Below are 12,287 nucleotides of genomic sequence, written 5' to 3' on the forward strand. Positions count from 1 at the left end.
CATGACAGCCCGCTTGGAGCAAAAATGCACCTCAAGATTCTCTGGTCTGATGAATGCCAAGTGCCACGTCAGGAGGAAACCTGACACCATCCCAACGGTAAAGCATGGTGGTGGCAGCATCATGCTGTGGGGATGTTTTTCAGCGACAGGGACTGGGAGACTTGTCAGGATCGAGGGAAAGATGAATGGAGCAAAGTATAGAGAGATCCTTGATGAAAACCTGCTCCAGAGAACTCAGGACCTCAGACTGGGGTGAAGATTCTTCTTCAAACAGGACAACGACCCTAAGCACACAACCAAGATAACGCAGGAGTGGCTTCGGGACAAGTCTCTGAATATCCTTGAGTGGCCCAGCCAGAACCTGGACTTTAACCCCATCGAACATCTCTGGAGGGACCTGAAAATAGCTGTGCTATCGACACACCCCATCCAACCTAACAGCTTGAGAGGATCTGCAGAGAAGAATGGGAGAAACTCCCCAAATACAGGTTTGCCAAGCTTGGAGCGTCATACCCAAGAAGACCCGAGGCTGTAATCGCTGCCAAAGGTGCTTCAACATAGTACAGAGTAAAGGATCTGAATACTTATGTAAATGTTATATTTCAGTTCTAAACACCTGTTTTCGCTTTGTCATCATGGGGTATTGTGTGTAGATTGATGAGGTGAAAAAATTGTTTTGTCCATTTTAGAATAAGGCTGTAATGTATTAAAATGTGGAAAAGTCAAGGGAATACTTTCCGAATGCACTGTATATATACATATTTCTTTTACATAAAATTAGGCATAACGATTATGGCTCTAGATTTCAGGAAAAAGCTGTTTCAGGTGTTTGAAAAATGCTAAATTATTCAACCCCCCTCCTCAACCCTTACGTACTTTGTGTCGCTTCTAAAATAATAGGTGTATGACGCACCTGATTGATACTGTAGGTTTTTAACAGTAAATTGCACGGATGTGTCGACCAACAATCTCTTTAAGGGTTAGATATCTCTAAGGGTTAACGATTTTTCCTTTATAAGACATTGTACTCAGCTTTCACAATTAGTAGTACATTTACCTTGGGATGATCATAAAGACACATCAGTGTGATTTCTTGACAGTCTTTAAGTGTGATTATGCCAGTTGTAGAGGAGCTACACAGAGCCAGTCAGTGGCACAGCAAATGTGACTAATCATTTATGCACTTGAACCCAAGTGTTCTGCATCTCTTCTGAGGTGAGGTGTGGAGAGCTGTTTCTAGTCCAGTAGAATTGAAGAAGGCAATATAGTAAATGAAGAAGACATTAGTCGAGGGCAGAGCCGAGGCTGTGTGAAGGTAATATATTCCACTGGGGATATATTGGCTTGAGTTGGGGCTAGGGCTGTGAGCTTTCTCACCTCTCCAGCCACCACATTCTTCCTTCCCTTGACATGGAGCAGGCGGCGGATGTTGTAGATGTTGGTCTCCACCTGCTTCATCCCAGACGCCACGCCGCCACTCTTGTAGCTGCGGAAAAACACGCACAAGGAGTATTGTCAGATAACGGCCATCAATGATGGTTTGAAACCCTTTTTGATGTTATATGGAATTAATACCAGGATTATGGTCAATTTGAATTGATGTCAGTAAATTCTGGAAGTAAACTGAAATTCTAAATCAATAATTGAAAAATAGGCATATGTTTTCAATGACTTCTCAATAGAATGGATAAATGGATAAACTATTTCATACATTTTTAAAAATGTAAAATTCAACTCAATTCCTGACTGGCTTCAATTGAAATTGAACCCTGCTGAATACCATTACATATTAGGTACGTTGGCTTGCATTGTGCGTCACTGTTTGGTTCTGAAGTTATTTATGTCGTGCTGTACCACTCTGACTCCACTCCACCCTACATACTCTTCTGCCTGACCACTATACTTTTTTTTCAGAAGCCAGAATGCAGAAGTGATGGTTGTGTTAACTTCCTCAGTGTTTATTTTTTCTCCTGCCTGCTGTAGTAACATCCCCCTCTGACATTCAGTCGCGATGCAATTTAAGATTAGACAAAGAAACACTACAAGAGGAAACGGCCTTTGCTGTAGAGGGGAGGGGGCTATATAATATCACTACAATCTACAGTAACTGCCAAGAACGCTAACATAAAGTTTCTTAATAGGGTGTTTGGCCACCCACCACGAGCCGCCAGAACAGCTTTAATGCGCCTTGGCATAGATTCTACAAGTGTCTGGAACTCTATTGGAGGGATGCGACACCATTCTGCCACGAGAAACGCTGTCTCAGGTGCTGCTCTAGAATCTCCCATAAGTGTTCACTTGGGTTGCGATCCGGTGACTGAGACACACACACCCTTTAAACCCCCTATGCTCATTTGAGACCCTTCTTTCAAAGGCACTCCGGTACTGCTTGCTGTGCGGCAGCAGAGAGAACAGTAATACCTACATTAGCTCGTCTGGTAGGCTTGTGCATTTGGGCAGCTCGCGGCTGGGCATCCTTTTGTAGTCTGTAATAGTTTGCAAGCACTGACATATCCGACGAGCGTGGGAGCTGGTGTAGTAGGATTCAATCTTAGTCTTGACGCTTTGCCTCTTTGATGATTCGTCTGAGGGCATAGCGGGATTTCTTATAAGCGTCCGGGTTAGAGTCCTGCTCCTTGAAAGCGGCAGCTCTACCCTTTAGCTTAGTGTGGATGTTACCTGTAATCCATGGCTTCTGGTTGGGGTATGTACGTACGGTCACTGTGGGGACAATGTCATCGATGCACTTCACGATGAAGCCGGTGACTGCTGTGGTATATACTCCTCAATGCCATCCCGGAACAAAAAACAGTCCTGTAGCTTAGCATCTGCATCAGCTGACCACTTCCGTATTGAGCAAGTCACTGGTGCTTCCTGCTTTAGTTTTTGCTTGTAAGCAGGAATCAGGAGGATAGAATTATGGTAAGATTTGTCAAATGGAGGGCGAGAGAAAGCTTTGTAAGCGTCTCTGTGTGTGGAGTAAAGGTGGTCTAGAGGTTTTTTTCCACCTGGTTGCACATGTAACATGCTGGTAGAAAATAGGCAAAACGGATTTCTGTTTTCCTGCATTAAAGTCCCCGACAACTAGGAGTGCCGCTTCTGGAGGAGCATTTTCTTGTTTGCTCATGGCTTTATACAGCTCGTTGAGTGCGGTCTTAGTGCCAGCATCGGTTTGTGGTGGTAAATAGACAGCTACAAAAAATATAGATGAAAACTCTCTTGGTAAATAATGTGATCTACAACTTATCATGAGATACTCCACCTCAGGTAAGTAAAACCTTAAGATTTCCTTAATATGTGATTTCGCGCACCAGCTGTTATTGACAAATAGACACAGACTGCCACCCCTTGTATTACCGGAGGCAGCTGTTCTGTCTTGCTGATGCTCAGAAAAAACAGCCAACTGTATATTATCCATGTAAGATATTGCAGTTATTAATGTCCTGTTGGTAGGATAGTCTTGACCGGAGCTCATCCAGTTTATTCTCCAATGATTGCACGTTGGCCAATAGGACTGATGGTGCCCCGTATTGGCATCTTTTCTTCATGAGAATGAAGGGGATTTGGGCCTGGTCCGGTATCTGGAGTAAATCCTTTGCGTCCGACTCGTTAAAGAAAAAACTCTTCGTCCATTTCGTGGTGAGTAATCGCTGTTCTGATACCCAGAAGCTATTTTTTGTCATAAGAGACGGTTGCAGAAACATTATGTACAAAATAAGTTACAAACAACGCGAAAAAACACACAAAATAGCACAATTGGTTAGGAGCCCGTAAAACGGCAGCCATCTCCTCCGGCACCATTCTTTACGCACTAGTGATGAAGTCAATCTGTCACGACTTCCCCCGAAGGTGGCTCCCCTGCCTGTTCGGGCGGTGCTCGGTGGTTGTCATCGCCGGTCTACTAACCGCCACCGATCCCTTTTTCCTTTTCTGTTAGTTTAGTCTTATTAGTTGCACCTGTTCCTTTTTGTGTTTCTTGATTTTGGTCTATTTAAGCCTGTTAGGCCCGCTTAGGTTTGTGCGGGATTATTTTGTGTTCTCTGTCGATTGTGGATGTGTTTTGTTCTCTGGATCGTTTGCCCTGTGTTCTGGGTTGGTCAGTGTGTATGCGCCCTGTGTCGCCCCGTGACACAATCTCTCCTCCACTTTGAGCCATGAGAGATTGACATGCATATCATTAATGTTAGCTCTTCGTGTACATTTAAGGGCCAGCCATGCTGACCTGTTCTGATCCAATTGTAATGTTCCTAAGTCCCTCTTTGTGGCACCTGATTACACAACTGAACAGTAGTCCAGGTGCAACAAAACTAGGGCCTGTAGGACCTGCCCTGTTGATAGTGTTGTTTAGAATGAGGAGTAGTGCTTTATTATGGACAGACTTCTACCCATCTTAGCTACTGTTGTATGAACATGTTTGACCATGACATTTCACAATCCAGGGTTACTCCAAGCAGTTTAGTCACCTCAACTTGCTCAATTTCCACATTATTCATTACAAGATTTAGTTGAGGTTTAGGGTTTAATGACTGATTTGTCCCAAATACAATGCTTTTAGTTTTTGAAATATTTAGGACCAACTTATTCCTAGCCACCAATTCTAAAACTAACTGCAGCTCTTTTGTTAAATGTTGCAGTCAGTTCAGTCGCTGTAGTAACTGACGTGTAAAGTGTTAAGTCATCTGCATACATAGACTCACTGGCTTTACTCAAAGCCAGCTGTATGTCGTAAGTAAAGATTGAAAAAGGTAAGGGGCCTAGATAGTTGCCCTGGGGAATTCCTGATTCTACCTGGATTATGTTATAAATCCCAAAATCTGAAATGTGTCCTCCTTAAGATTTGCTCACAGCAGTGAGGACGAAAGCAGTATCTTTGCACATACTGTTGGTAGCAGCATCACTGATGTTGGTAGCTATACAATGTAGATCCAGCCAGGTCAGGTTGCAGGGGAAAAGCAGCAGGGAATACAGCAACAATAACCGTGGGACAAGGGCTAACTGTGTCGCGTACTGTGTTCAAGCTGTTTGTGGAAAACCCTGCTAGTTTGACACTGATAGCTCCCAGCTAGGCTAGTAGCTAGCTTTGGCAATCCCGGGACAGATGGTAGTGGTCACAAAATCAAAAAGTATATAAATTAAACTTTGCAAGGAAACACTGTCACAATTTTACACAAACAATAAACCGAGGTCTCTCGTTCAGTGTTCAATATACGTCGCACTCTGATGGCGTGTGAATAATGAGTTGAAGGAACTGAAGTTGTTTGTCTATAAATAGTTTGACATGACATATTATCCATGCAGTAGGCAGGTGTTGTTTGTTGTACATCACTCACATTATGCCCTTTTTGAAGTATCCACGAAAGGTGTCGCTCTCATAGCCCTGCGCCTCACGGTGCTGCACAGCCATGCCTCCCAGGTGCTCGTCCATCATGGTGGTGTAGATGGCCGCCGCCCCCTGCTCGTCATGGGAGGTGGCCTTTCCCAGCCAATAGTGGAGGTCGTAGGTGAACGAGCTGCGCATCTTATTGGTCTACGGGATCAGACAGAAATATGTTACTGGGATGTCACTGTGTATTTTGTACTTTTTTGGAGTAGTTTTGAATACGCATACATAATGCTACATTGATTACTTACGTATAGAACGACATAGCTGTCACCTTCATAGAATTGTCCATATGCTTTAGAAGGGAAGGGCACCATCTCCATGTCCTGACCAATAAGGAAATATGAACAAGTTCAATAACACTTAATGTCCTTGTGTGAAAAAGTTTAGATTAAGAGCCTAACTTGGAATGGCATTTACATGTTAGACGTTTGTTCTGCTATCATATTCATTTCACACTCTTAGGAAAAAAAGGGTTCCAAAAGGGTTCTTCGGCCCTCCCCATAGGAGAACCCTTTTTGGTTCCAGGTATAACCCTTTTGGGTTTCATGTAGAATCCTCTGTGGAAAGGGTTCTACATGGAACCCATAAGGGTTCTTCCTGGAACCAAAAGGGTTATACATGGAACCAAAAAAGGGTTCTCTTATGGGGACAGCCAAATATTTATTTTAGGTTCTAGGTAGCACCTTTTTTTTCTAAGAGTGTAGTGATGACAAAATATATATGTTCTGGTGTCTCACCTCTATCCTCCATATCTGCAGCCCTGGCGTGGTTTTATTCAGGACTTTGGCAACTTGGGTTTTGACCTGCATCTGTGGCATGGTGCCAGATTCAGCTTAGACAATATACCTAGAAGGAAAGGGAAAGGGGGGGGGGGGGGGGGGGGGGGGGGGGGGTGAGTCATTGCCGGGTTCACTGTGTCTGAATGGAACTAGCTAACCTGAATACACTGCTCAAAAAATGCATTTGTGGCCTGCTGGAGGTCATTTTGCAGGGCTCCTCCTTGCACAAAGGCGGAGGTAGCGGTCCTGCTGCTGGGTTGTTGCCCTCCTACGGCCTCCTCCACGTCTCCAGATGTACTGGCCTGTCTCCTGGTAGCGCCTCCATGCTCTGGAGACTACGCTGACAGACACAGCAAACCTTCTTGCCACAGCTCGCATTGATGTGCCATCCTGGATGAGCTGCACTACCTGAGCCACTTGTGTGGGTTGTAGACTCCGTCTCATGCTACCACTAGAGTGAAAGCACCGCCAGCATTCAAAAGTAACCAAAACATCAGCCAGGAAGCATAGGAACTGAGAAGTGGTCTGTGGTCACCACCTGCAGAACCACTCCTTTATTGGGGGTGTCTTGCTAATTGCCTATAATTTCCACCTTTTGTCTATTCCATTTGCACAACAGCATGTGACATTTATTGTCAATCAGTGTTGCTTCCTAAGTGGACAGTTTGATTTCACAGAAGTGTGATTGACTTGGAGTTACATTGTGTTGTTTAAGTGTTCCCTTTATTTTTTTGAGCAGTGTATATTCTGTTGTATACACATTCAATAGTATTCCATACCATGACGCAGAGAACTTAGAATACTGAAAATCTCTTAAAACCTCATCAACAAAACAGACACAAACTCTATAAACTCTACTGTTTCTTAGTGTTACCTGGCTCCGCTACCTTGTATGACTTACTAATGGGAGGAGTTGACCCATATATCTTTGAGTTGATAATTTGCTGAGTCAATGATGTCACCTCAGTAGATTATTTCATTTTCTGTCTCAGGTCACAGAATGGTACTGGGAGTATACTGCTCAAGAGTATCTCACTATGTGCTCATTGTACTGTCAAAAGCAGGGTGGGAACCTACTCGAATGAACCATTTATTTTGAAGAAACCATTGCAAGAGAATTGTAAACAGTTGGCCACAATGAAGGAAGTGAAAGCCTCAGTACCGCCCAAATGTTACCACATCCTTGAACACATATACAGCAGTCTCCAATTTCCTGAGTGCCAAAACACATGGTGCCTTACTACAGTGTCTATAATGGTTATACTGCTATGGTCTCATGGCTTATTTGACTAATTATAATCTATGTCAAAACTGAAAATGCATCTAAAGTGTGCTTCATGTAATAGTCTATTCCATTGCACAGCATAAATTAAGGGGATGACACATTTATGTTTAGTCATTTAGTTGGTACATTTTGCTGCGAGCCGAAGCCAAGTTCTTATGATAGCCAAGTTCTTCTCTATGAATCTAAGAGAGAGATGGAGAACAATGACCTTATCAAGGCTTTAAACCTTTAGGACCGGTATCTCAGACACAGAATAGGCTAAACCGAATCTCTGTTAACCATGAAGTAAACTCTTGCGTAATTTGGTCATCTGCACACAATCTGATCACGGGACATTAGGCTAAGCCTAGTCCTGAACAAATAAAATATTTCAATAGAAATTCGGCACAGAGCATGTATTTTTGTCCTGGACTAGCCTATGTTTAATCTGTATTTAAATGTCCACTGTGAACTTTCGAAATGTGAAGCTTGTAGACAAGGGGTTGGACATCTGATTCTACAGTGAGACTCTGAGAGCTTGATGATTTACACCTCCAGCAACTCATTTGTGTATGAGTCCATGCTAGTGGGTGTATGTCTTTACTGTTTACATTTATACCACTGCTTAATCTACGTCCTCAAAAACATTATTTATATTATATTTAGTCTATTTTCGCAATATTAGCATTTCCAACTGAGGACAAGGGAGACCAATGCACTCATAATTTGTCTTCCTACGTATGAACTAACCACAGTATAGATGTGTGTATGCTTATCATAAAACAATAACTTTATGAGGAAAATAATTATCCTCTAACTACTATTCAGAGGTCTGTTGATGGAGTAATACAATAATGACTCATTGCAACCACACTTATATTCTCTGTGCCCTGATTGGATAATACTCTATGATAAAGGAGGGGCCTAACGTTGGTTGAGTGACAGGTTGACAGAGGACACTCCTCCTCCCACATCCGTTCCCAGGCCAACCAACCATGATATGAATCCCACTGATTTCCTCAACCCAGTTCAAAGGTGGAGATGGTTCAGGATCTGGGAACTCCCTTTTATTGCACTGTGGTAATCATCCTGCCTGTGACCTCAAGGTCCCATAGCTTTACAGTTACTACCAACCCCTGAGGCCAACCAAGCAGGGCAGCATCCTGTGGTATAATATTGGCTGATATGGCCCCATTGGGTGAGGGCCTGGCATAGTGCCAAATGGCATCTCTCCTCTTACTAAGGTGATGTAGAGTAGTAGTAATCCCTCCCCATACTATAACATCTACACTACCGTTCAAATACTTGGGGTCACTTAGAAATGTCCTTGTTTTTGAAATTAAAGCACATTTTTTGTCCATTGAAATAACATCAAATTCATCAGAAATACAGTGTAGACATTGTTAATGTTGTAAATGACTATTGTTGGTCATTTTTTATGAAATATCTACATAGGCATACAGAGGCCCATTATCAGCAACCATCACTCCTGTGTTCCAATGGCACGCTGTGTTAGCTAATCCAAGTTTATAGTTTTAAATGGCTAATTGATCATTAGAAAACCCTTTTGCAATTATGTTAGCACAGCTGAAAACTGTTGTCCTGATTAAAGAGGCAATAAAACTGGCCTTCTTTAGATTAGTTGAGTATCTGGAGCATCAGCATTTGTGGCATTTGCAGAAGGGTTTTCTAATGATCAATTAGCCATTTAAAACTATAAACTTGGATTAGCTAACACAACGTGCCATTGGAACACGGGAGTGATACAACCTTAAGACACTGTTTCACCTGGTTGATCAGTAAAGTCCCCATTTCAGAAAGCTGCACAAGTTTAATACCAAGTTTAATGGTCTGGACATTGTGTGTGTGTAGACACAATACGTCCTAGTTGTTTAGCCCACGCTTTGCCTAATTTCTAAGGGACTGTGCCTGTGATCATGCCCTAGTTGTCCTTGGTTTTGGTTCATCGGGCTGCTTTCTCCACCCTTCTCATGCCATCTACTAACATGTAAAAAATACAAAGGAAAATATGCACACAAACGCTAGCTGTGAAATGGACCACAAAAGCTAAGAAGTAGCCTGCGTGTATCTAATACAGCGACAACCATGTCACGGCATGAAGACTTTTCCATCGGTGCCCAAAATCTAAAGTCATCCATCCTTTTTCAATGCGTCAAGCTGAAGTGTTGTACAGTCATTTAAATGTCTATGTCTTCTATGACCAATATCAATACATTTGCAGGTTGGCACTTTCACTACTTTAGCCGATACCAGCATCTAACACAGGTCAGCTTTCCTTAGCCTACCTCTCCAAGGCTCCACAGTAACCAAGCCAACATTTCACCTTAATTGTCTACATCAAGACAGAGCCTGTTCAACATAAACCCTCTTTTGCTACATCATATCTTCGCGGAAACAAACAGAAACCGACCGATAGCTTGGTACGTTGTACAAAGGACTCACCTAATGTGGTGGAACCAGGAGTGGAGAGGAAAGGGTGAGATATGTCAGGATCTAGCAGGATCTTACCACCCCGTTTACAGCACCTGAATTTTGCCCTCTCTCTCTCTCTCTCTCACACACACACACACACGCACACACACACACACACACACACACACACACACACACACACACACACACACACACACACACACACACACACGATTGTCCATAACCTCAGTGACCATATATGGCAAGCAGGGGTGATACGCATACAGGTGTGTGTACCTTCTCTCATCTAGTGCCGAGCGACCTTGTTCCTAGGAACAAGTGTTTAGTCCATAGCTGTCTCATTGTGTTTGTCCTCCTCATCAGTAGTGAGTCATATTTACTTGTGGTCATCCCTCCCCTCCCTGCCCTTGCTGTTTGTTTGCTGTTGAATATACATTTAGAGGAACACTTTATTTTAGGCTAAAGAAAATGACCAGGTATTTCTATGGAAATTATTGTTAATTGCACAGTAATGGCTTGTGTGTTACATGTTTGTTTTTTTCTCAAACAATTGTGTTAAATTCTTTTAAGAAAGTACTGGAATGTACAGAACACAATTTCCCAATGAAAACCATGAAAGCTAGATGTATTGTGTTTGAGTTGGCTTTGGTCATCAATTAGTTTCAAACTGAATGTGTTGTTTCAGTGAAGTTCCCATTCAATAATAATGGAGTTGCATGGTGATTTTGAGTTTGTTGTGAGTATGGGTGGTTTCTGTGTATTATTGGTCTGTCTGTGGGTTTGGTCAGTAAAGGGAATCACAATTAATCAATACGGCCCGAGGGGGTGTGGTATATGGTCAATATAGGCTGGGTTTCTGTACAGCACTTTGAGATATCAGCTGATGTAAGAAGGGCTTTATAAATACATTTGATTTGATCAGTGCACAGGTGCACCTTGTGCTGGGGGCAATAAAAGGCTGCTCTAAAATGTGCAGTTCTATCAACTCTCCGGGTCTCCTGACCATAATCCAAAATCTGGTCTGAAATGCACAAATGATTAACCCTTGTAGTTCCCTCAGCTTTATGATGACCTGTAAATGTATACACACACGTCACACACACATGCACACACCACAACAAATTACAAACCCTAACCACCTACAGGCTAAGCATGATGTACAGTTTTAACTACCGCTGAACCAAATATTGAATGATGGCTATTATTCAAGCCTTCTTGTTATTATGGAGGCCCCTCAGCCAACCACTCTCTTCTCTCCCTCCTTGTCCTTTGCTGGCCTCTCTGTCTGACCACTGTCCAGAAGATCGGACCACTATGGTCTGACTCTGTGTCATTTGGACCGGGTTGCCTCCGTTTCCCCGGGCCAAATGGATCTTCAAAGAACTTCACAAAGTTAAACGGACCATTCAAATTTGGCAAATGCTAAGTGGGAGGTGCACTGCTACAGTAGGGAGCTGTTTGGTCCTCTAATGGGCCGGACTTTTGTTCCCCTGAAGTCATGCAACAACTCAACGCAGGAGCCCCTCAGAAACGCTGCTGATTAGAGAAGAGGGACTGCATGGGAAAATTCAGAGCAAGACAGGTTACCAAAAGGTATCTATGGACTGGCCAACACTCAGAGACACAGGCTACACGTGATGTACAGACATGCACGTACACATGCATACACAGACAAACACTAGGCTTTATACAGAGACACAGAAACCTTGCAGGCAGCACCATACGTACGGTGCACTTCCCCTCAGCTTTGCAATGACCTGTGATTGCATACACACATCAGACAGACAGACAGACAGACAGACAGACAGACAGACAGACAGACAGACAGACAGACAGACAGACAGACAGACAGACAGACAGACAGACAGACAGACAGACAGACAGACAGACAGACACACACACACACAGTAGGCGCATACAGAGACACAACAAACAAACAATGCCAGTAGGGTCACGCGAACAGTGCACACATGTAAGCAGGCTCACAGAAACAGATACACTTATACATTCATACAGACAGACACACTAACACATTACACACAAACACATGCTCACACCTGCTGACAGCTTTGAAGCCCTTAGGTGGAAAGTCAGCCCTAAGGGTTTGACTCCAGATCTTGTTTACTCACTAAACAACCTTCTCACTTTCCCATTGTTATCCAATCCACACTAAATCAAAGCCTGTTCCCACGGCGTCGTACACCACAACCCCCCTAGAATCACGAGGAAACAAACAAGGAGCATTCACCCGTCAAACACTGCTTCACCTACCTCAGTCAGGTGGAGGGTGTGTGTGTCTCCTTGACAGCGTCAGTGCGTCAGGCTCTCTCTCACAATCTCTCTCTCTCTCCCTCCACCTGCTGCTTGTGTCTCGGTGAACTTCAGCCCCTTGTGTACAGCCACTCCC

The 12,287-nt window shown here is 43.4% G+C and overlaps 1 protein-coding gene across 1 annotated transcript in view; it reads right to left on the reverse strand.

Annotated features, from left to right (window-relative positions):
- Positions 1 to 12,255, reverse strand: part of LOC120057741 (villin-1-like) — a 28,556-nt gene extending 16,301 nt beyond the window's left edge. Inside the window, exons 1-5 of the mRNA XM_039006220.1 lie at positions 12,152 to 12,255; positions 6,121 to 6,229; positions 5,632 to 5,706; positions 5,331 to 5,527; positions 1,378 to 1,486 (exon numbers count right to left, since the gene is read on the reverse strand). Coding sequence (XP_038862148.1) covers positions 1,378 to 1,486; positions 5,331 to 5,527; positions 5,632 to 5,706; positions 6,121 to 6,201 — 462 coding nt within the window. The 5' untranslated portion in view covers positions 6,202 to 6,229; positions 12,152 to 12,255. The remainder of the gene's footprint in view (positions 1 to 1,377; positions 1,487 to 5,330; positions 5,528 to 5,631; positions 5,707 to 6,120; positions 6,230 to 12,151) is intronic.
- Positions 12,256 to 12,287: the final 32 nt, after the last annotated feature.

Source organism: Salvelinus namaycush, chromosome 13, assembly GCF_016432855.1.
Source record: "Salvelinus namaycush isolate Seneca chromosome 13, SaNama_1.0, whole genome shotgun sequence".
Taxonomy (NCBI): Eukaryota; Metazoa; Chordata; class Actinopteri; order Salmoniformes; family Salmonidae; genus Salvelinus; species Salvelinus namaycush.